Genomic DNA, 25494 nt, shown 5'->3' on the forward strand with positions numbered 1-25494 from the left:
AAGCAAGGGTACTTTGCCAAAAGCAATAAGGGAAACAAACTATTATTGGACAAACTTGCCAAAGCAAAAACACAGAACACTATTTTAGGCCTATGCGACCCTCAAGGAAAATTCCAATTCGCAGAACAGGACAAATTACGACTCGCAGTTGCCCACCTTTTGGAAATAATATTGGCACCCCCGAGGAACCAAGAAGAACAGCAGGAGTATCTATGAGGCGTTGCTCTCCCCCGCCTCAAAGACTCTGTGAGGGAGAGCCTCGAGTCTCTAATTTCAGGTGAGGAGGTGGAGGAAGCCATCAAGAGTCTCAAGCCCAGAGCCACGGGCCCAGATGGGTTCAGTACACAGTTCTATAAAATGTTCCGCCCCCAACTGATTGCTCCCCTGCCGACCCTATTCAATTCTTTTGCTACTTGGGGTGCCATTATCCTCTCCATGCAGGAATCCATCACAATCCTCATTCTTAAGCCGGGGAAGGACCCCAGGGATAACACTTCATACATGCCTATCTCATTATTAAACATTGGCGCTAACATATATTCAAAAATCTTGGCAAACCGCCTGGCAGGCGTCCTTTCCAACATTATAGACCCAGATCAGACGGGATATAGAATGCACAGGTCGACTGAGGACAATAATCGCAGGGTCCTGAACCTAATAGATGTCGCGAATCAGGACTCTCAGAAGCCTGCTTTGCTGGCCCTAGATGCGACCAAAGCATTTGATAATGTGGACTGGGTGTTTTTGCGATTCAACCTTGAAGCCTCTCACTTTGGTCCAACCTTCCAAAGACTCTTCTCAGAGTCAACGGCCTCTTACCTGACCCAATCCCCTTAACTTGTGGTACTAGACAGGGGTGCCCCCCTCTCCCTTGCTTTTTGCCCTGGCCATGGAACCTCTTGCCAAACTAATCAGTCTAAACCCAGGGATTAAAGGCCTTCAAAAAGGCTCCTCCCACCACAAAATCGCACTCTATGCCGATGACGTGCTGTTATCCAGCACAGACATCTCTGCTTCGCTGAAGCCAGCTCTTACTGAGATACAGGGGTTTGGAAGGGTAGCGGGCTTCACCTTTAACTTTGGGAAATCAGTGGCCCTAGGGATTGACCTGAGGCTCAGGGAGCGGGAATCCCTGGAAACTCTAAGCCAGATCCAGTGAAGTGAAAAAGCTATTCCCTACCTTGGGGTCCAGATTCCTGCCTGCTTGAGAGATGTCTATCAGGTGAACTTCCGCCTGCTTTTCAAAGAGCTGGAAAAGGATCTTAACCGATGGCTCTCGCAGGAGATTTCCCTTATTGGGCGCATTATCACCTGCAAAATGAACCTCCTGCCACGGTTCCTCTACGCCTGTTCCTCCCTGCCCATCACAATCCCCCTAACCCCCTGTGGCGCTTGCAGAGAAAAATGTTCCGGTTCATTTGGAGGGGTAGGAAATCGAGAATCCCCCAGAAGGCCATGATGGGCAGCTCCGGACTGGGAGGATTGGGAGTCCCTGACCTTCGCAAATATCAGTTTGCAGCACAGCTGGCACGCTTTAGCCTTGGGTCCTTGCTTCTGGAAGCCCGAAGTGGGTAGAAATAGAGCAATCTCGCCTGCCCCTCCCTCTGCGTTTCCTACCATATATCTCCCCCCAGACACCTCCTGCGCCGCACCTGGCCGGGAACCCTGCTCTCCACCAAACACACCCTGAAAACTTGGGACTGGGCGCTGAAACATAAAGGCATCCCAAGGGGTTTAGGCTCCTCCTTCCCAGTCTTCCATAACCCAGCCTTCTCACCGGGGTCCTGCCCTTCGAACTTCAGGAATTAGGTAGCGGGTGGCCTTGAGTCCTTGGAACAACTCTTTGAGGAGAGCCACTCTCGCTTCTTTGAGCAATGCAAATCAGCCTTTCAATTAGCGGAAACAGACCGGTTCACCTATTCACAACTCCGACACTGGTGCTCCCATCCGCTGACCCGATTAGCAGCGCTTCGCGCCCTCACTCCCCTCAGATATACCATAAAAGACCTACCACCCCAAAGGAAAATCTCCACCCTTTACAAGATACTGCAAGTAAACTTCCTTGCCGCAAGGCCCCATGTCACAATGGGAGGCGGACTTGGGGCACCCTGTGGAGGACCAAACATGGGCAGACATTTGGTCAAGAACGCACTCCTCTTCCTTTGCATCACTAACTGGGAATGTGCTCACAAATTGCTTCTACGTGGTATTATCCCCCGCTTGGCCTGCACCACTTTCATTGAGCTTTGTACCCCCTATGTTGGCGCCGATGTGGACTCCCTGGGTCCTACTTTCACATGTGGTGGGCATGCCCAGTGGTGAGGGAGTTCTGGCCCCAATGCACTGCTGCAATAAAAGAAATCACTCAGGTGGCGATCCCCCTAGCGTCTGAATCCGTCCTCTTGGGAGTCCCAATCCCGGGCACCTACACGAGAACAGGCAAAAGGGCCGCTCTACGAACACAAATCGTGTTGGCCGCGAAAATCATGGTAGCGCGTACTTGGAAGACAGCGAAAGGCTCCCTGATGACCCTGTGGTGACTAAAACTCTGGGACATTATGACTGTGGAGAAAATCACTGCAACCAAAGCTGGCCTTCTCCACCGCTTCTCGAACATTTGGGTGCCATTCCTTGACTACGATCAGAACCTTCTGGCGCAAACTCACAAAACGCAACTGGTCACAAGGGCCTTTCACTCAGACTGCGAGCGACTGATGCCTACCCACTTCCAGCCGGATCCTAACGAAAGCTGATCCAGTAGGGGGAGGGAGGAGCGGGAATTAGGGGAATGTTTATAACTTTAATTGGAGGTAATGCTTTGCCTTTCATTTGCTGATGTTGTGGTCATCTGTGAGATGGTTTAAAATAAACATGTAAAAAAAAAAAAATAATAATACATCCACACTGCAAAACGTTATAATTTGTGTGAAAATTTGAATAGATTACCGACCCCAACGATACTATCATTATGACGCATTGCATGCATTGCATCATTATTCTTTTTATCTTTAGTCCCCTTAACAGCAAATGATCCAATTAATTTGTGGGTTCTTGCTTTTTAGGTCAGCAAATAACAGAAAACGTATTTTAAGTGTATGGCAGCACACCAACCACCTATTAATTAGCATAGAAAATATGTGAAAGCAAAATAACATGTTTATTTTACAATTTCAGGGAACGGAAGGGCCTTCTGGGGAAATTGCAAGCCTGAGCATCATAGCAAACCGAGGATTTAGCTGTGCCTCCTTTGACAGTGGGCATGAACTGCTTCTCTGTCCAGGGCGGCGAGTCCCGTCTTACTTTCGCATGAGAGTTACATTTTACAGAATTTGAAATTCAAGAGACTTCACATTTCTGAATGTGACCAAATACCACTCATCAATGTGTTAATAAATTAGTGAACATACATTTGCAAAATGGCTTAGTAGAATGATCACATCTTATATTGACAGGCCATGAAAAAAAAGTAAAATAGAAAAATATTGCTTTACAAAAATATCTTACTGCATATCCCAGCACAACCAAACGGTAGAAAAGTGTCCCCATCCTAGTTTTCTTATAACATGGTAACGGCCATTGAACAGATCTCCAATTTTCACTGGATGGTAACCACCTTTTAAGGAAAAAAACAGAAAATATTACAACAGTAAATACTTGATATATGCCCTACGATCTTTAGATATCCAATAGGACAATAAGAAAAAGTGCATTTCGTAAAAGTCAAGTTCATGGTCACGAAATGGCATTCATCCATATAATAAATAAATAGTATGTTGATGAAAAGGACAACCCATATTGTTTTAATTTTACTATAATATTTAGTTTTTTAATAGACTGCATGCTTCTATTTTTTACATTTTTTTATTTGTATTTGTTTTTGGTACAATGCACCTTTACAAATATTTATATACATAACTTAAAACAATAAAAGTATTCATAAAACATATACTTCATAATCATCTATTATTGTTTGACTTTAAATGAAATCAAAATCTCTTTCAACTTAAAACCATCACAAGCTCAACATATATATCGTTACATCATTCATAGAGACATTATTCAGTTGTGTTTCAAACTCGATGTGTCTTTTCTCAAGGACAGTAATAAAACGAGTTAATGCTAGTATCAGCATCTGGGATTTACCCCACATACATTGAGACCATAGCAACTCTCTGGAAAATACCATGTCCGTGGTATAGAATTTGCCCATATGGTGTTTCTGGATATTTTCGAGCTGACTGCACTATACCACCAGATGTTTTAACGACAGTGTGTTCATCCTACAAAATCTACAGCGTACATCATCTTTGGACATGCCTGTTTTGGCCCAATGCTTAGTTCTTACTGCTGTCTGTAGAAGATTTAATTTAAATCTCAAATACACATTTCTTGCTTTTGAACATGGAAAAATCAGTAGATATTGCAATCTTGGTGATTGTTTTTGAAAGAAACTATATTGGTCTTTATATTTATTTATTTATTTGCATTTGTATAGTACACTTGCAGCCCAGGGGCATCGAGGCACTGTTACAAGAAAATGTAGGACTCAGTATTCAGGGAATATACAGAAAGTATACATTTGACCAAAGGTCTCTTGGTTACACAGGTACAGGCAAGGATACAAAGGATGCACAACATGAGTTATACAGATCCATACTGACGTAGCGAGTATTTCATACAAACAGTTTAGTCTTGATGGCTTTGCAGAAGGCTTGGTGGGAAAGCTAGACCCCCCAGGGCGCATTTTGCACGTTTTGGGGGTGACAATCGTGGTGGAATAGCACATTCTTAAAGGTCTAGTGGTAGTGTGCTTGGTAATTCTTTGGGTCAGATAAGGAGGAGCAAGTTCATGGAGGCATTTGTGGGTGAGTGCGAGTGTTTTAAAAACAATTCTTTCTCTGACAGGGAGCTAATGGGCCCGGCTTCTGATTTCAGAGATGTGATGTCTTCTTGCAGTGCCTGTGGCTGCCCCAAGTGCGTTATTTTGGACTAGTTGGAGTTTGGCAATGTTTTTATTGGAGGTCCCAACAAGAAGAGCATTGCAGTAGTCTAGCCTTGATCCGATTATTGCCCTGATGGTGAGGCAGTTCTGGCGCAACAGGAAGGGCCTTGCTGCGTTCAGGACTTTAGAGTAGTATGCTGAGGATGCAGCGATGGCATTGACCTGTCTATCCATAGACAGATCGGAGTAAAGGTAGACTCCGAGTGTCTTCACGTGGTTGGAGACCTTGATGGGAATGTTGTCAATGGTGAAAGAAGCGTACTGATCCCGAGGTTACCCAAGGTACAGGGAGACCCTATAAGGAGGAGCTCGGTTTTTTCGTGTTGAGGCAGAGATAGTTCTCTGCCATCCATGATTGGATAGTGGAATAGATGGTGATTTATATTTAGCATCGAGTTCGATAATGTTCGTCCAGTCCATCTGAAAGAATTTCCTTTTTACCACATTTGGTCTTTGATTTAGCTCCTTATGATCCATGGCTACAGATTTTAATATTTATTCCATCTTCGTGACATAGTGTTGAATCGATAAGGGATATTCTTTACAGACCATGCTACAAAAATCTTGGCATAATGAATTAGGAGGAGGATATAACATTTTACAATTGTCACACATCGGGGTCTGAATGACCCGCGCGCCTCCTCATCACGCCAGGTGAAACAGACCACTCTCAAGGTACCTACCAAAGTCGTGACGCTTCGCCACAGTATCCGACGTTTCTCAGCCCCTTACTTCTCTCGGTGGCGGTTACCCTGGAGATTGGGCTCAACATCATCAAAGGTATCGACAACCCAGCCCTTGCCTACAACTCCCAGGAAACCTACCTTTTGCGTGTAGTTCCGACTATTCGGAACGTGAGCTCTGACGGGCTTACGGCGCTCCGCCTCCTGGGTATATTAGGCACTGCAGCGGGAAGGACGCTGCTTCTGATTAACATTGCAACCGGCATCGGAAGTTTCGTCTTCTGTGCCTTCCCAATCATTGCCTTCCCGTGTACCAATTCCTGTTTTTCCAATTACGGACTGCCTTGAGACTTCTCAATTCTTCTGCCTACCTGTGTACCGGACCTTTGCCTGCTCTATGGTTTGCTTGCTTCCTGATTCTGTACTGTCTTCTGCCTACCTGTGTATCAGATCTCGCTGCCTGTTCACTGGATTGCCTTCCGCTAATTCTTACCGTACAGAAACTTCTGTCCTGATTTACCTACCACCGCCTTCACCTGGTTTTCCTCACCTTCCCAGCTGACTCCAAGTACTGGTACTGTTTCCTTCTTCAATTCCAGTGTCCTTTTGTGGATTCCGACTCCATCCCGTTGTTTTGGATTTATTCCCTCAAGTGTACGCAAGGACACTTTGCTGATTGTACTCAAAAGACTCATTTCTGAAAGTGCACACAGGGACGCCTTGCTGAGAAGTGCACATACCCGTATCTAGTGCGCTCCTCGTGCCGCCCAGGTATAGCATCCCTACTAACCTTCCTGTTTTTTGTTTTGTACCTCCGTTGTTTCTAACCTGGATTGATAGGCTATTTCAATTCCTGTTCTGGTAAGACTTCCTTAACTTTTCTTTATTAATTCCTATCTGAACCATCAAAATAGAAGCTAATTTCTTTTCTATACTTACAGGGGAAATTCCATTTCTGTTCCTTTTCAATTACAAGGGGAGTGGGTGACCCGGGTACTTTCTGCTTTTGTGAGGCTTTTCTTGTGGTGATCTTTCCTCTCCCCAATTACTTACCAATTGTCTTTTTCTTTTTAGCTGGGTCCGTGGCGGTGTGTTCTCCCCGCTCTTTTGGGTGATCGGTCTCTCAGTCTGTAATTTAGTGCAGCTGAGAGTCATATCATCAAAAAGAGCTCATTTCCCTCAACAGAGAGGAGGCTCAGGTGGAGGCTCCATCTCGAGCTCTTCAAGCAACATCCAGTACAACCTTCCTGATCGCTTGCCCGGATCACTCGTCGGCCGGTGAGTAACAACAAGAGTTTGTTATCTTTCGCCACCAAAATGTGTAAGCCAACAAATTTAAACCAAGTTCATGCATTACAATTTCATTCGGAACTGATTTCGGTAAACCCAACACAGCTTTCCATATTTTTCCTTGTAATTTATTAAGAATCGTTGTTAGATCCAAGATACATGGGTCCAGACCATACAATAAGCTAGCTTCTACTTTTAAGGTGTAAAATTCAAACATGGGTTTGAGAGAAAACCTTGCATATTTGTAATATATGATTTTCATTTGTGCTATAAGTGGAGTAGCTTTCTGGTTCAAAGTATTATTCCACATAGACAAGAACTTTGAGTCACACAAGTTATATCCTAGGGACCTAGTTTTTGTCACACGATCAATAACCATGTCATTCAATCTCCAAGTATATCTACATACCTTTTTCCTGTTTGCAAATATCACTATATTTGATTTGTTTGCATTGATTGCAAGATTATCACTTTTTGCATGAATTTGAAACGCATTTAGTTTGGTCTGCAGTCCATATGGAGTTCAATCACAAAGAATGATATTGTCCGCAAAGGCCAACCAATTAATGCGAGAATCCCCCAATTTCACAGGAAAAACCACTAATTTGTCCCATAACTTATCTATGTCGCATATGTAAAGATTGAACAAGATAGCTGCCAACTGGCACCCCTGCTTGACCCCTATCTGTGTTTCTATAGGCACGGTGCTGGTATCATCCTGTTTAATCCTTACCATATAGGATGAATTAGAGTGTAGTAGGGCTATAAGTGCCACTATGTGACTAGGAACTCCAAAATTTAATAGCTTGTTCCATAACCTCTCCCTTATTACACTGTCAAAGGCAGATGAAAGGTCCAAAAATGCCATATAAACCGCCCCGATGTGGAATTAAGTGAGGATTCAAGTAGGTGGGCAAGAATTGTAGCGTTAAGTGTGGTTCCAATAGATTTACGAAAACCAACCTGGTATTTCGATAACAATTGCTTACTGGTGACACAGATCTCTAATTCCCTTAGCAGCAGTATGGCAAAAATCTTGGCTGGCAGGTCAATCAAGGATATCGGGAGGAAATGTACTAGGTCATCAACTGGACCTTTTCTATGAATGGGTACTATTATAGCAGAAAGCCATGATTGAGGAATAACCTTAGTTTCAAACATAGATTCAAAAATAGGCTTTATGACTTTGGCCCAGAAGTAAGGATCATCTATTAATACACAAGGGGGATTCGCCATCAGGGCCGGCAGCTTTGGAATATGACAGTTTTTGTATAGCCCATATAACATCACTCAACGTCCAAGGACATTTACACAAGACCCTTCTAGCCAAAGCAGCCATGTTATAAGATTTAAACTCTGCTGGTAACCGATATTTATGCAATATGTACTCGGTCCATATCTTAGCAGAAATTGCAGAATGAAAAATAGGTTGGGTCGTTTTACCTTGCAAGCGTAAGATACCCCAGATATCCTTGATTTTTTTCGCTTGCAGATAAAACTGATGAGCTTTTGATTTTGTGCTAGATGTTGGGAGCTTTTAATCATTTTGATGTTTTGTCTACTACATAACTGTATCTGTTTTTATGCTATTGCAAATTCCCTTTGATCTGCAGAAGAAGATTTAATCCTTCTAATATCACAGTTGCGTTTGATTTCTGTGATTTGCATGCTAAATTTGCAAACGCGTGGTGTTACACGATTTTGTTGAGCCTTGGCTATTGCTGACAGGTGGAGTTTTATCACCTTTGAGTTTAATTCTAATTTTTATTCCACACTAATGCTGACGTAAATTCCAAACTACAAATATCACGATTTACCAAATATGCACATTCCCGACATAATTTTGGGTTCCATCTAACTGATTTTGTGGGTTTGTCAATTTCAATGAGAGATAAATGGCTAGTTTTCTAGTGAGACTCTAGTGTGACATTCAACTTTAAGTTCAACAACATGTGATCACTACAGGACATATTCTTCACCCCAATCGCCCTAGCCATCCCAAGCTACCGTTCCGAAACTACAAAAAAATATATTTTGGAGCATTGTGTCCCTCTAAACCACGTACATTGTTTCTGATCCATGGCCTGAGAGATGATATGCATATTCCAATTGTGTAGGAACTTTGACCAGAAATACCCTTGTTCTAGTGAGCGGGCTGCATGTACATTTCTTGATGAGCTTGCATTTAGAAGAACATCTTCACTAAGAAAAGCGTTGAAATCACCTCCTAAAATAATCACATATTCAGCATACTTCAAAAATAACTGCTGCAGCATTGTATGTAATTAATTAATAATGCTGAAAGATGAGCCTGCAGTCGGTTTACAATAAAAATTGATTAGTATTACATGGCAGTATGAACAGAAATTGCAATGAGTAATAACGCATCAGAGGAGTAGATGAAATTTGCTTCCATCTTGCAAGCATTGTTGACAAGCATTAATAAGCCACCTGCTGGACGTCCAAACTCACCCCGCTTTGCAGGGTGATTAAATGCTGTAAAACCATCTATATGAATGGGCTTAACAGCCATTGTCTCTTGGATCATATTTATACTGGAGTTGAGTGGTAGCATCTTATTTTTTACACACTTTTGTACATTGTTAAAACCACAACAATTCCAGATTATTATTGAAGTAGGCAGCAGTTATGATTTACTTTCCGAAGAATGCAAAGACCCCACTTCTTTCAATAGTGTTTTGAAACCCGGCAAACCCTTGATCGCATTGCCTACAGAAATGAGCTGGGTGAGTAGATTCTGTGTAATTTGTGTGTCAGCACTCAGATTCACTCCTGTAGTTGTGGGACTTGACATAATCTGTTTCTGAAATTCTATACATTCGGTCACCTCATTCATGTTTCCAAATCCGTGCAATTCGTAACCCAACATCTCAAAGTTTTCACTTTGTTCTCATAACATTTTTGCAATTAAGGTAGTTTGAACCTTACATACCATTCCATAATTATTAGAAATGGGCAATTTAATCCAATCAGTGTCTTGGGAAATCAAATTCCTAAGGGTGGGTATTTTTGGAACGTATGAAGGAGATGTGACTGATTGATTCTGGCATTCCCGAGTATTTGTGAGTCACTGCTCCATCCAATAACCAATTGCATTTCCTACATATTCTCCTCACGTTCGCGTGATTAAGGAGCGTCTTTATCAGTCTCCTTTAGATCACCTACAGTGGTGTGGTTTGACGTAGCTTTGGGGCCAAATTGTTGTACGTTGCATCCCACACCCTCACGAGTTTGGTTTTTTATACCATCACTCACCGATTCCTTTGCGTCACCTTTGTCAGTAATTGCAGGTGAGCCAGTATACGTGCTGGCCTGCACACCTGGAGTTTCAATGAGTAACTTCCTAGGTGTGGTGTGATCCAACATTATCTGTACTCTTGTTAGGTCTGTTTTTATTTGGGGACCATTAACCCCTACAGTGCCAAGGGCAAGATATCTTGTCCTTGGAATTGCACACGCAGTGGCAAGGACAAGATAGCTCGTCCTTTTCGGCACCTTGTTTCGAGCGATTCCTGCAAAGCAGGGATCGCTCAAAACTGTAATCCAACCCCCGGGCTATGTGAAGGGGAGGTCCCCCCTCACTGCCAGGGGGCGGATTACCTTCAGTTTCACGTCGGCGTGCGTAAAGCACGTCGGTGTGAAACAAAGTAAATTCACTGCAGCAGCTATTTCCGGCTGCTGCGGTGAAGAGAGAAGGTAAGAGCCCTTCTTGTTCCGCCTCGATCTCTGGCTGTATTTCAAGCCGGAGATTGAGGCGGTATCGTTGGAAAGGGGAGATTCTCCCCTTTCCAAAGATGCCCACTGTGTGGCATTGCTGCCCGCGGATCAGGCACAGGGCGCGCAATCCGTGGGCAGCAATGTCACCGGATCAAGACAGATCCGTTTGTGACGCGGGGGGAGGAGGGGTCTGCTTACTAGGTAAGCGGCCCCCTTCCCCTCGTGGCCCCAAAGCATGGGGCCGCAGCGTCTGAGACCCCTGGGGGCAGATGATCACTGCCCCCAGGGGTGAAAAAGAAGAAAAAAAAAAAAAGAAAATCGAGGGAAGGGGGAGGTGAGAGGGGGTTTGGGGCCCCAAGCCCAACTAAGCCACCAGGGATAGAGGAAAAAGTGGTGTCCCTGGAAAGAGGAGGTTCTCCCCTTTCCAAGGACACCACATATATGAGGCATTGCTGGTCACGGATCAGCGCAGAGCGCTCGATCCGTGACCAGCAACCCACTGGACCACCATGGATCCGTTTGTGACTTGGGGGGAGGGGGGCTGCTTCAAGTAAGCAGCCCTCTCCCCCCCGGCCCCCAAAGCATGGGGGCACATATGTGCACAACCCTGGGTGCAGATCGCTGATCATCTGCCCCCAGGGAAGGGGGGGGGGGAATTAAAAAAAATGTGATGGGAAGGGGGGAGGAGGTTTGGGGGCCCTAGCCACCAGGGATTTTTCCAGAAATGGTGTCCGTGGAAAGGGGAGATTCTCCCCTTTCCAAGGACACCCTGTGTGACAGCATTGCTGCCCGCGGATGGGGCACAGGGCACTCGATGCACGGGCAGCAATGCACACTAGACACCAGGGATGTCTTTGAATGCGTGGGGGGAGGAGGGGGCTGCTTACAGTAAGCAGCCCTCGCCGCCCCGCCCCCCAAAGCATGGGGGCACATATATGTACAACCCTGGGGGCAGATGGCTGATCATCTGCCCCTAGGGAAGGGGGCAAAAAAATAATAAAAAATGGAGAAAAAAAAAATGTGATGAGAAGGGGGGAGGGGGTTTGGGGGCCCTAGCCACCAGGGATTTTTTCAGAAATGGTGTCCTTGGAAAGGGGAGATTCTCCCCTTTCCAAGGACACCCTGTGTGACAGCATGGCTGAATCAGATGCCCCCCCTGCATTTGGTGTGGGGGGGTAGAGGGTCACCCCCCATTACATTAGAAAATTACCTGGCGGTTTAGGGTGCCCCTCAGCCCGCCCTAAAGTGTAGTGTACCATTTCAAATGGAAGAGGGGTGTACCTCACGCAGCCGTTTGTAGGAGGCCCAGGGAGGCCTGCATGAGGTGCCCCTGCCACCCATTTGAGTGCCCTTCTGCGCCAAGGCAAGTGCCCCTCTGCGCCAAGTCAAGTTTTGTAACAAAGAAAAAAATGGAAAATGGTGGAACGCATTTTAGGGGGGGCTGTGGGGCACCCCAAAGGGACTGGGAATTTTCTAATGGGAGGGGGTGGTAACCCCGTCTCCCCCACCCGCAATGGAGTGGGTGCCATGTCATGCAGCCCTCCCTGGGACCAGATATCTGCTCCTAGGAAGGGACGCCGGAGTGCAGGGCAGCCCCCCCCACTTATCTGCCCCCCGGGGAGGGCTACATGAGATATGCCACCCCTCTAATTGGGGTGGGGGTGGAGAGGTGCACCCCCCTTCACATTAGAAAATTCCACAGTGGTGTAGGGGGCCCCTCCGCCCCCGCTAAAGGGCAGCCTGCCATTTTGAATTGTGTTCTTTGTTTACTATACCTGTCTTGGCGCAGAGGGGCACATTGGGGTGCAAATCTGGCGCCGGGGTGCCCAAACCCTACTGCCCCACCCACTGGGGGGCCCGTCCCACAATTTTTGATGCCCCTGTCCCTTCCCATCCCAAATGAAGGGGGGGGTGTACCTCACGCAACCGTTTGTAGGAGGCCCAGGGAGGCCTGCATGAGGTGCCCCCGCAACCCATTTGGGGTGAGGGGGGATAGGGCCCCCAAAAATGGTGGGACAGGCCCCCCAGAGGGTGGGGCAGTAAGGTTTGGGCACCCCGGGGCCAGATTTGCACATAAATGTGCCTCTCTGCACCAAGGGGAGTTGGGTTACCAAAGGAAAAAAGTGAAAATGGTGGAATGCTTTTTAGGGGGGGCTGTGGGACACCCCAAAGGGTCGGGGAATTTTCTAATGGGATGGGGCGTTGCCCCCCACACCCATCACCCACAATGGAGTGGGTGCCATGTCATGCAGGCCTCCCTGGGACCAGATATCTGCTCCTAGGAACGGATGCCTGAGCCCAGGGAGGAGTACAGGACAGCCCCCCCTTATCGGCCCCTGGGGGGGGCTTCATGAGATGGGCCGCCCTTCCAATTGGGGTGGGGGATGAAGAGGTGCACCCCCCTTCACATTAGAAAATTCCACAGCGGTTTAGGGAGCCCCTCCGCTCCCGCTAAAAGGCAGCCTGCCATTTTGAATGATTGTCTTTGTTTACTATACCTGCCTTGGCGCAGAGGGGTACCTTGGTGTGCCAGTCTGGCGCCGGGGTGCCGAAAACGTACTGGCCAATGCAACAGGGGAGGCCCAGTATGGGTGGTTTGGTATTTGGGTGGGCTGACAGATAATTTATGTTTTGTTTTTCCCTTTACAGGTCTTGAGCAGTTCAAGCTTCTCCCTTGTTATGTACGTATTAAATTTTGGTTATTTCAACATTGTATAGTGGGTGGAGGGCACATTGCTATTGGGATGGGGGGGAACTTGGCCTGTAGTGTTGGTGTTGTGAAGGGAAGTGGGTGCTCTGGGGAGGTATTGGGGTGGCCAGGAACACACTTGCCGGGGTAGTGCACAAAATGCCCCCCAGTCCAGCTGAACAGTGCTGTTTCCCTGGGAGGGAAGTTTGCCACTTAGCCATCTGTGCAATGTTTTTTTTGTGTGCTGGGGGTTGCCATACACCCATTGGTCTTATTCCAGTTTGCTATCACTGTGCAGTCCAGCCTTCCGTGGTGGTAGATGACTGAGAAGTTCACGTATGTGGTGGAAGGAGCTGAAAAATGTACAGATATCTGCCAGACAGTTTGGAAGTGTTATTGGTAGGCAAAGCGCTGAACGTAATTATTTTATGTTTCCTTTGCAGTTGCGGCTAATGAAAAGCTTTTGCTGACTTATGTAAGTACTACATATATTACTTGGTAATGTGCGGGTGGAGGCTTACTGTGGTGGGAGAAACTGTGGCTGCAGGGTCAGTGGTATGAGTGAGAAAGGGTAGTGGGGAGGTTTGGGGGGCAGTGATGGGAGTGCCTTGCATTGAGGAAGGCGGCTGCTTTGCAGAAGGAAAGGTTTGGCCGACGACATAAGTAGATGCAAATTTTCAAATTTCTTTCCAGTAGTTATGCAGATGGTCATTTTTTCTGAGCATGCTATGCACACTTGTCACAGAGCTCATTCCTTTTACTGCAAAGTTCACCATTTCTGTGGTTCAATTCCAGTAGTGGTCCCAGTGTGCCCCGTCAGGGTCCCCATCCTTTTGCAGGGGGAAAAGCTGTAATGCAGGGTAGCTAGAGGGGGGGGGGATGTCATTGGCCTTGGGTGTCCGTCCCCCAGGTGGATATTTTGTCCCCCAAATTCAGCAGTGGGTGCAGGGTGCCCTTGCAGGGTCACATCCCTTCCTGGAGGGGAAAGCTGTAGTGCTGACCAGGAAGCGATGTAGGGTGGTGGTGGATGATGGGTGTGACCTTGGCCACCTCTCTGCCTTGGTAGTCGAGTGCCCCCAAGTTCACCAGTGGTCCTGGAGCTGTGGCCGAAACACTCACAATTAAAGTGTCTGAAGGTGCATCCATTTGTGGTAAATGGGGCACATTCTGTCAGGGTACCTATATTCAGAGAGCGTACAAAGCACACTTCCTGTGGACTTCATATCCTCTGGCAGACTACTCACCCTGCCAAAGTATAGTGGTGTAGCATGTGCAAGTCACCTTACCACCGTTCAGTGCAGTTGGTGGCCCACAGGAGTAGAAACCTTCACTGCTTACAATTGCGCCAGCACAGCTGTGTTACTGGCACAAGGTGACATACTATGTTCTTCACCTGTTTCCCCTGAAAATAATGTGGCAATTATGTGTCGACCTACTGTTATCTCAAATGAGAGGTGCGTTCCGAACAGGTGAAGTGTGTGTCTGGGATTGTTACAAGAGTCATGTATTGACGCAATTGTTGTGTAATTTCGTAAACTGTATGTGTAGCCATAATCATGGGTGTTTTCCTGTTTCCATTTCCTAGTGAGGATGAGGGTTGTGCGGATTTTCGGCCACTCTTATATCCAAAGGGCTGCACGACTTTTTCGAGGGCCACCTACATCTGGGTCTGGAAGGCATGGCCTTGCAGTGCATTGGTTTGGAGTCGGGGGGATGCGCCTTCACCAGCTCAGAGGAGCCATCATCGATGCCCAAGCAAAAGGAGAGCCCCACCCCCCTGACCTTATAGTGGTGCACCTGGGAGGAAATGATTTTGCGTGTGTGGGACGGAAGGGGGTTTCGGGAGCATCTCATGGCAGACCTTGAATGGATTGCACAGAGGTTTCCAAACACTGTGGTGGCCTGGTCCCAGATGATTCCCAGGATGGATTGGAGAACTCAAGGGAATACAAGGGCCATCAACCGCTCGGTGTGGAAACTGAATGGCGAGTTCACTAGACTGACAGAGGGCAACAACAGAATATGGACCATTCACCATGGCAATATCAAAGGTGCTGTGATGTTTCACAGAGATGGGGTGCAGCTTTCCAAAACAGGCATGGAGCTGTTCATTGGAGACATAATGGATTTTGCCCAGACGCTATTTTAGTGGGGGGTTGCCCAGTAACTGATGGACGCACTGGAATATGTGAAATGTGAATAAAAATGGTAGTAAGTATGTTGGCAGTGAGACTCCCACTTCCTAGCAATTGTTTGCATTCATTGTATGTCAAAGCATTCCGTATGTCTGTGCTGCTTACTTCTTAGCTACCCATCACCACTTGCATCAGCCTAAATCAATTTGCTTGGCCTTGCATTAATTGTGTCCTTGTGACCTTTCCCCTTACAACAGACACCCCTATGTGAATGAGCAGGTGTTTTTGTCAAAACTGTGCCAGCAGTTGCCTGGAAGGGCCTGCCGTGTACGTTTATTATCTTCCCTGTCTGCTGTTTCATTGCCTATGGCTTTTCAACTCACCCAATCACTAATATGTTGCATTGTTGCTTCTCACCTCCATTTCCCATCCACCAGCATCCCATGGAGGCGGGCATGGTGCAAAGCATGTTGGCTGTTTCTTAATAGGTAGTGTGGCTGCAATCCTCGTCCCCATGCTTGTATTTGTGCAAAGTTTAGCGGAAGTGGACATCGTCCTTAGCTTTTTTGTTGTCTTTCTTTTAGGTGCAGGTGTGTTGTAGCTGTCTACCCACTTGTAGGAAAGCAGTCAGCTGGTACTTAGCATTTCACGTGAGTGTTTGCAAAGTAGTACTCCGTTTATTGTAGCGTGAAGGGAGTACCTCGTATTGCAGAGGGCTGCTACAGTTTGTGAGCAAAGTCTGGACCTTTTGGTGTACTTGTGTGGAGTAGGTTTGTGGCACTGAATACCACTTAGTCTGCTACGTTCCATACTTTGAGAAGCACACATACTTATTGTTTCAGTCTTCATCTGGTCTTTGGACAGTGAAGGGTTCCACAGCGAAGGTACTCATGGCTTCTCGGCGATCAATGTCTGGTGCGGAAGCATTAGTTGCAGTGATGGAGTCTGGCTCAGAGCAAGGCAAAGAGGTGGACATTCAATCTGAAACAGATCGTGCTTCTGAGGGTCAGGAGGGAAGTGATTGGGGAAGCGAGTTGTCCACTGATCAAAGTCCCTCCTCAAGCTCATCATCGTCATCATCTGATGACGAAGAGCAAGGAAGAGTGCATCCACCTTTTCGCACACTTACCACACGCAGGGGACCTGTAAGGGGGTGGGGGGGACGTGGAAGACGGCCACGCAATGTGGCAGTTCCTGACATGGCTGAAGAGTCGCACTGGGTGCCTCCAGCAATGGCTCAGCCTGTTGGGCCCCTTTCACTGGTATATCAGGGTGCACAGTGAATACAGATGGGTTTCAGCCTATTGATTTTTTCAACCTTTTTGTTGATGATGGGTTCATTGCAGATGTGGTTCAGCAAACCAATTTATACTCTGCACAGTTCATGAGGTCAAACGGTCCCACTCTGAAACCCCAGTCCAGAGCACAAGCATGGGTTCCCACAACCGATGTTGAAATGAGAAAGTTTTGGGGTCTCACTCTGCTCATGGGAATTGATCACAAGCCATCTGTCGCGATATACTGGTCTACTGTAGCACCAGTTTATTGCCCGTTTTTTTCAGCTACAATGAGCAGAAATCGCTTTCAAGCACTGGGCCGTATGTTGCACTTCAATGACAACTTGGCAGCATTACCCAGAACAAACCCAAACTTTGATAGGCTCTTCAAACTCCAGCCATTTCTGGACCACTTCACTCACCGATTTGCAGAGGTGTATGTTCCTAGCCAGAACATATCCATCGATGAATCGTTGGTGTTGTATTAAAGTCGGCTACTGTTCAGGCAATACATTCCAAGCAAGAGATCATGATATGGGATTAAAATGTACATGTTGTGTGAAAGTACCACTGGGTATGTCTCCAGCATGAGAGTCTACACTGGTAAAGACTCTACCCTAAACCCTCCGGGCTGCCCAGCCCATTTAGGGACAAATGAGAAGATAGTTTGGGATCTTATCACACCATGGCTCAACAAGGGACACGATTTGTATGTAGACAATTTCTACACAAGAATTCCACTGTTCAAGGAATTGTTCAATGTGAGCACACTGGCATTTGGTACATTCCGCAGTAACCGCAAAGGCTTCCCCAGACAACTTGTGTGTAAGAGGTTGGCCAATGGACAATGTATGGCATTGCGGCGGGATGAATTGTTGGCAGTGAAATTCTGCGACAAAAGGGACGTGTACATGCTAAGTACTATTCATGGTGAAAGTACTTCAGCAGTCCCTCTGTGCGGGCAGACTCAGCAAGTCTGCAAGCCCAACTGCATTCTGGACTACAACAAGTACATGGGTGGAGTATACAAAAATTACCAAGTGCTTGAGTCATACCGTGCAGAACGCAAGTCGCGTTTCTGGTACAAAAAGTTAGCCACACACATTGTGCATATGGCAACGTACAATGCTTATGTGGTGTACCGTGCAGCTACTCCACAAAACAACCTCTCCTTTTTGTACTTTGAATTAGCCATTGTTCAATCTCTGGCTATGGTTCATGTACCAATTCCCTCCTTTCCAGAGGTAGAAGATGTGGCCAGATTGCAAGAGCGACACTTTGGTGATTATGTTCCTTCCACAGCCACGAAGGCACAACCTTACAGAAAATGTAAGGTGTGTACTAAACAAGGAAAGAGGAAGGATACTCGGGTGTACTGTCCCTAATGCCCTTCCCAGCCTGCCCTCTGCTTTCATCCCCGTTTCCTTTTGTATCATACTAAGGAAAAATATTGGGAGATTGACTGATTTCCGCAAATGCCCATCATTCCTTGAAAGGGACCCTTAGCCGCTGAGTTCGTGCATGTCTTATAAAGGATTGGCACTCTTGCACCCTGCCCTGGAGGTGTACCTTCAATGAAAATGCAACAGGATGTGAACTCACTTCACTTGATTTAGCGTGCCTTCACGAGCATTGCTAGTCCTGCTTCCTCCACTTGAGGCCTGCCTTGGAAAGGCAACCACAGCCGTAGCTTTCCCTTGAGGCCCGCCTACGAACTATACATCCGTCTAGATCCCTCAGCTCAAGGCGTGACTTGCAAAGGACCGCTAATCAGGCTCCTTGCATTGGAGGCGTGCCTGCGAAATAGTAATCATTACAGATCCCTTTACTCGAGTTGTGCCATGCACAAGAAAGGAACTCCATTGTGGGTCAATCCCCTTTGGTGTGCTTTGGCAAGCAATGCTAGTCCTGCTCCCTCCACTTGAGGCCTGCCTGGGAAAGAGAAATCACCCCCGGTACCTTTCACTTCAGGTCTGCCTCATAAGGAAAAGGCAGTCTAGCTCCCTCTGCGCGTGGTGTGCCATGCAAAGTAACGCAATGCATGTTCCTTCCAAAGCATGCGCATCTTGGAAAGGAATGTCAATCCAGCGCCCTCCACTTGAGGTGTGCCTTGCAGTAGATTGGGACGGCACTCTGGTTTACTCCCCTTTGGCGTGCTTTGGCAAGCAATGCTAGTCCTGCTCCCTCCACTTGAGGCCTGCCTGGAAAAGAGACATCACCCCCGGTACCTTTCACTTCAGGTCTGCCTCATAAGGAAAAGGCAGTTTAGCTCCCTCTGCGCGAGGTGTGCCTTGCAAAATAATGCAATTTAGGCTCCTTCCACTTCAGGAGCACCATGGAAAGGAATGCCACTCCACCGCCTGTTAGGCAGAATCCTGTGCAGTTCCCTTGCGAACACTGCAAAAAGATTAAGACTACAGGAGTAAGCAGTAAACCCAATTGGGAGCAGTCTACACCACCCAGATTTACCTGGTAGCTGTGGCTGAGCAGTCAGACTTCTCTCAAGAAGAGTAGGGCAGTATACAGAGGATACACAATAGGGCTAAAAACACAGTAGAGCAAGCAAACACTGCCCAGAGCTTGTTATCAAAAGAATATATAATTATTTAACACACACTTTAGAAAATAAACTAGCACTATTACTCAAAGCAAGTTCAAAACACAATCAGAAAAGTATACACACCTCCCTTAAGAATTATTAGACAAGTCTAAGTCAAAACACCACTTTTTGTCAAAACGGAGGTGAGCGTGTAACTTAGAAGGCACTCCAATAATTAAGTAAAAGCGAGAGAAAAAGGCAGGTCATGAAAATAAAACAGTTCCCAACACGTTTAAAAGACCAAACCAAGTTAAAGAAGGCAGAGTCTACTGTAGAGCCAAAGTTCATAGGCCAGGCCCACTTTAAATGGAGCAAGGTGAAATGTGCCCAAGATCACACAGTTGAGAAATGCATTAAAGTCTTTGTAAAAATGTTCAAAAGAGGTTGGGTTGATTCCGAAGGTAAAGTTAGAAGGTCTGGGGGCCAACCCAGTTGGAAAGCCAAGGATTTAAGGGTCACCTTTAGCAAACCGTTGAAAGGGAGGCCAGGTGGAACACAGTACCTTTAAAGTTGAGGAAGCTCCGGCGGTGGCAGTTGTTCCTGGCAGCGGGTGCAGTTCATGGTTTCGACCAGGGGAAGAGAAGATCTCAGAGGAGGAAACTTGGAGTCGTTGCACTGCCCAGGGAAGAGATCAGCCGCAGAGTTTGTCGGTTAAAAGGTGCGTTCCTGGTATTCGCGGTCACAGTGGTAAAGTTTGGCTATCCAGCCGCCGGGGTGCTTGGCACGGGGGATTCGACCAAGAGACGTCCTGGAAGGCGAAATGGCGAACTGGTTGATCCCACCAGCTCAGAGGAAGAAGACTCTTTCAGCAGAAAATCTTCTCTTGTCGTCGGGAAAGTGGTGAGGACGTTGCAGCAGGGCTCCACCTGTGGTGTCGTCGTTGCAGATGGCTCAGCTTCTCCCCTCTTCGGATTTCTTAGATCCTGTGGCGACTTCTGAAATTCGAGTCCCAAAAGCCCTGCTTTTATGCAGAAAACCCCTATTCAACAGCCTAGCTGTCACTCATACATGCTAAGTGGTTAGCCGGGCGGTTCACCACTGGGCCAATCAGAACAGAGTGTGACTTGAGTCGCTAAGGCAATGCAGTCCAGGGTGCCAATTCCCCCACCCACACATCCTGTGGAACCCAGACAGAGTGGCACCAGTTGGAGGGCTTCTGTGGACAAGCCCACCAAAAAGTGGAACAAAGGGCCCGACCTTGGTTAGAGTTACAGAGACGGACACAAACGCCATTTTAGAAAAGAGTTCTGGCAAAAAGACGCAACCGGTGATTTAATATTAAATAAATAAACCAGTGGTATCTTTAACATTGCACCAAAAAGTGGCGCGTTTAAAATCAATGGGAAAATCCCATAGGAAATATTCCGGTGGAATATTTTGCGTGGTAACCACTGCCACCAGCCAGAAACTCGACAAGGGGGGACTGGACAGTGCCCTCTTGGAAATAGACCAGGGGCAATCGAATTAACCCATTCCAGTACTTCCACAATATGATGGTTTGTACTGGTTCTGTTCACAATTTTGGACTAGTAAAGTCAATGGTGACTTTACATGCCCTGGGAGACAGCAGTCAGTCCCAGGGTATGGAGTCTATGTTTGGGGGTCACTATGACACCCCTGTGTTACTGCACTGAGGTTGCTGTGTAACACACATACTAAAAACAGATGATACCCTATGGAGTAAAAGACCCCTTAGCCCATAAGCACACAAAAAGTCAAAGACATACCTCAAATCATACCTAAGAGTGGGAGGAAGAGAGTCTCACTCTTAGCAGGAGAAAAAAACAAACCCCAAAAATCCAGCAAAGCTGCTGGGGGACTCACTAGGTTTGGGAAATTAGCATTATAAGAGAATTCTCCCTAACACCGCCTCTAGTTGAGGCGGTCCATGGAGAAGAAGGGTAGAGCACTCGGGGTCACTCCCCTTTGGGGTGTCTTGGCAAGGCACGCTAGTGCAGCTTGCTCCTGTTCGGGACTGCCGTAGAAGAAAACGTCTGGAAAGCCCCATCCGCTTCCGGCGTACATTGGAAAGGAACCCGAATCTGGCTCCTTCCACCTAAGGTTTGGCATGCAAAGAAACGCCAGTCCGGCTCCCTCTACTCAAGAGGTGCATTGTGGAAGACCAGAACACCATTCAGGTTCCCTCCACTCAAGGGGTGTCTTTTCAAAATAATACACGCCACTTTGGCTCCCTCCCTTGAGGTCTAAGTGTCATGAAAGTGGTACTTGGACACCAACTGTATGGCGGCGGTATCTTGCGTACCTCGTAACATCTTGCCTTCTTTATTGTTTTAGTGCGAGTAATGTTATGTGTGGTGTAAGTGACACGTCCTCTGTAGGAATTAATTGGATATGATTGGTGTGCATGAGGTAAAGATACAAAGAACATGCAGATGTAATTTCTGTGAATGCACTTTTCCAGCACAGCAGAAATGATTGCCATGTTGAACATACAAATGTTTGCCCAGAGTTGCTATGGGCGTACTCGAAGTTGGTGTGGAAGATGGCGCCTGTAGGACAGGGTAGCCAAGTGAGCCAGTATGCACTTGCTATCAGGGTCCACATACGATTGCAGGCACATAAAGTTTGAATGCAGACACAGTTGCTATACAACTGCTGCCAAATGATAGTTAAGATATTGCTAGAGACACGGTTGCATTGTAAGCACATTTCCACGTGGTATAAGTGTGTAGATATGCTCATGTGCAGATACGCTTGCTCTGGTGCTAGTGATTTGGTAGAAGTGCAACTGCTGAAATGGATGCCAACTGACTGCAGACACGAAAGGGATACGAATGGCCAGTGATCCGGTGGGTGCCTTGTCGTGGCATCACTGCTCACAAGGACGATCCTTCTTGTGCTACACAAGGAGGTTTCTCCTTGTGCTAAATCCCACCTTGCATGTCCAACTGCATTGTGACTGGTATGTATGGGAAGTGTGAGGAAAGGTGCATGTGAAATGGCTAACTACCAGTACTTTACTGTTACCTGAACGCACTACAGAGAAGTTACTATACAAATGATGTACCCATTGTCACTCAGGTACGACACCTGCACACAAGAGGTCTATCTCTCATTGGGAGACATGGGGGGATGCAGGAAGGTAGGCCATGCGTTAGGGAGAATTCTCTGTTAATACTAATTTCCCAAACCTAGTGAGTCCCCCAGCAGCTTTGCTGCATTTTTGGGGTTTATTTCTTTCTCCCTCTAAGAGTGAGACTCTTTTTCTCCCACTTTTAGACATGATTTGAGATATCCTTTGACTATGTAATGTGTTTTATGGGCTATGGGGTCTTTTACTCCATAGGGCCTCATGTGTTTTTGGTATGTGTGTTACACAGCACCCTCAGTGTAGTAACACAGGGGTGTCATAGTGACCCCAAACAGACTCCCTACCCTGGGACTGACTACTGTCTCCCAGGGCATGTAAAGTCACCATTGGCTTTACTAGTCTCAAATTGTGAACAGAACCAGTACAAACCATCATATTGTGGAAGTACTGGTAAGGGTAATTCGATTGCCCCTGGGTCTGTTTTCCAAGGGGGCACTGTCCGGTCTCCCCTTGTCGAGTTTCTGGCTGGTGGCAGTGGATACCACGCGAAATATTCCACAAGAATATTTCCTATGGGATTTTCCCATTCATTTTAAACGCACCACTTTTTTGGTGCAATGTTAAAGATACCGCTGGGTTATTTATTTAATATTTATTCCCCGGTTGGGTCTTTTTGCCAGGACTCGGTTTTAAAATGGCATTTGTGTTCGCCTCTGAAACTCTAACCCAAATCGAGCCCTTTGTTCCACTTTTTGGCGGGCTTCTCCACAGAAGCCCTCCAAATGGTGCCACTCTGTCTGGGGTCAACAGGATGTGTGGGAGGGGGATTAGGCACCCTGGACTGAGTTGCCTTTGCAACTATAGTCGCACTCTTGTGTGATTGGCCCAGTGGTGAGCCGCCCGGCTCACCACTTAGCATGTTTGATTGACAGCTAGGCTGAGTGAATGGGGGTTTTGCTGCATAAAAGCAGGGCTTTAGGGACTGGAACTTCAGAAGTCGCCACAGGACCTAAAGAATCCGAAGAGGGGAGAAGCTGAGCCATCTACAACGACGACACCACCGGTGGAGCCCTGCTGTATGAACTCACCACTTCCCCGACGACAGAGAAGATCTTCTTCCAGGAGAGTCTTCTTGCCCTTGAGCTGGTGGGACCAACCAGTTTGCCTTTTTTCGCCTTCCTGGATTGTCTCGTGGTCGAATCGCCCGTGCCAAGCACCCCGGCGGCCGGATAGCCACGCTTCACCACTACCGCGAATAAAAAGGTTGTACCTTTTAACCGGGTAACTCCGTGGCTGGATTCTTCCCTGGCAGTGCAACGACCTCCAGCTTTTCTCCACGTCGAGATCATCTCTTCCCCTGGACGAAGGTCCGACTTGCACCCGCTGCCAGGAACAACTGCCCCCGCTGGAGCTTTCTCACCATTTCAGGTAGTGTGTCCCGCCTGGTCTCCCTTGCAACAAACTGTCCAAGGTGTCCCGTAAATCCTTGAATCTCTATCCTGGGGTGACCTCAGACCTGCTAACATTACCTTTCTGACTTGATCCAACCTCTTTTGACTTTTCTGCAAAGACTTTGAGGTCATTTCCACTGTGTGATCTTGGAGACATTCCGCCTCGCTCTCTCCAAGAGTGGGCCTGGCCTATGAAGTTTTTGCTCTACAGTAGACCCTGCCTTTCTTGACTTGCTGTGGTTTCTTAAAAGTGTTGGTATTGTGTGTTTTTTCCGATTCTGCCTTTTCTCTCCCTTTTTAAACAAATTATTGGAGTGCCATCTACGGTTTACGCGCTCACCTCTGTTTTGCTAAATAAGTGGTGTCTTAACCTAGACTTGTTGAATAATTAACTAGGGAGGTATATATACTTATAGTGACTGTTTGAACTTGCTTGACATATTAGTGCCAGTGTAATTTTACAAGTGTGTTTTTAAATAAATAATTATATACTTTTATACCAAAGCTCTGGTCAGTGTTTGCTTGTGCTACTGTATTTTTAGCCCTATTGTGTATACTCTATATACTGCCTAACTCTTCTTGAGGGAAGTCTGACTGCTCAGCCACAGCTACCAGGTAAATCTGGGTGGTGCAGACTGCTCCCAATTGGGTTTACTGCTAACACCTGTAGTCTTAAACTTTTTGCAGTGGTCCCTAAGGGAACTGCACAGGTTTCTGCCTAACACTACGTGTTGTTGGCTGTGTGTTTCGGTGGGTGGCCAGAGCAAAATGTCTGAGAATTGTCTTAATTTCCAGACAATTTCAGAGACATTTCCCTGTGTCCACTCACCGAAACACGTCGCCAACAACATATGTCATACCTTCTCGCGTTCCCACAGGTGTCCCGACGAAAAAGGTACCTCACATGTGTGGGTGCACCTACCGGGGGCGCAAAAGGAAAAGGGTAAACCGCTGGTAACCCCAAGCCTTTTGCCACAGCAAAACATCAGGTTAATTCACATCTTTGTTTTTATTTTTTTTAAATAAATCTATATTCTCTTTTACCACTGGTACCTTCAGGCGTTTACCATTTCTGAGGCTGGTTTCCATTTTAAGTGAACATTTAGGCACACACAGCGTACGTTATATTATAATAATCTGGAAAGGAACAGAAGAAAAAAGAAAAGAAAGAAAAAGAAAATGGAAGGAGTGAATCCACACAACCTCTTTGAAACAGAATGTTAATGTTGCTAGAGCGTGATTTATATCAGATTGCAGAGTCAGGGTTTCAAGGCACTTGGCCCGCAGTCACCGTTCTTCCGTTTGTACCTTCGAATTAGAAGGTTTTCCGTCAACCTTTTTCAAGAATATTATGGGTATTCAAAAGGCTCCAAGACTATTACGTCACACTTTAATAAGGGTTCAAAGGTACACAGCCCGTAGTCACCCTTTCGTGTGTGACACCTTTTAAGTGTAAGAATGTATTCAACCCTCAATATTAAATATGTGTGGAAGGCTCCAAGGCTATTAAGCCAGACGGTCACCTTCTCTGACAAAATGTCCTGCGGTTACTCCCATATTTTTTGTCTTTTGCAATTG

General features: G+C 46.7%; 1 protein-coding gene across 3 annotated transcripts in view; it reads right to left on the reverse strand.

The window, feature by feature from the left end:
- SRPK2 (SRSF protein kinase 2) overlaps positions 1 to 25494 on the reverse strand; it is a 1693306-nt gene that overhangs the window by 961447 nt on the left and 706365 nt on the right. For 2 of the 3 annotated variants that reach the window (XM_069629122.1, XM_069629123.1), the window contains one exon: positions 3505 to 3613. In XM_069629122.1, the coding sequence (XP_069485223.1) occupies positions 3505 to 3613 (109 nt within the window). Of the gene's footprint in view, positions 1 to 3491; positions 3618 to 25494 lie in introns of those variants that run through there. The other variant, XM_069629124.1, reaches the window with a different exon arrangement.

The sequence above is a fragment of the Ambystoma mexicanum genome, chromosome 12, assembly GCF_040938575.1.
Source record: "Ambystoma mexicanum isolate Mex_15411 chromosome 12, UKY_AmexF1_1, whole genome shotgun sequence".
NCBI classification, from domain to species: Eukaryota; Metazoa; Chordata; class Amphibia; order Caudata; family Ambystomatidae; genus Ambystoma; species Ambystoma mexicanum.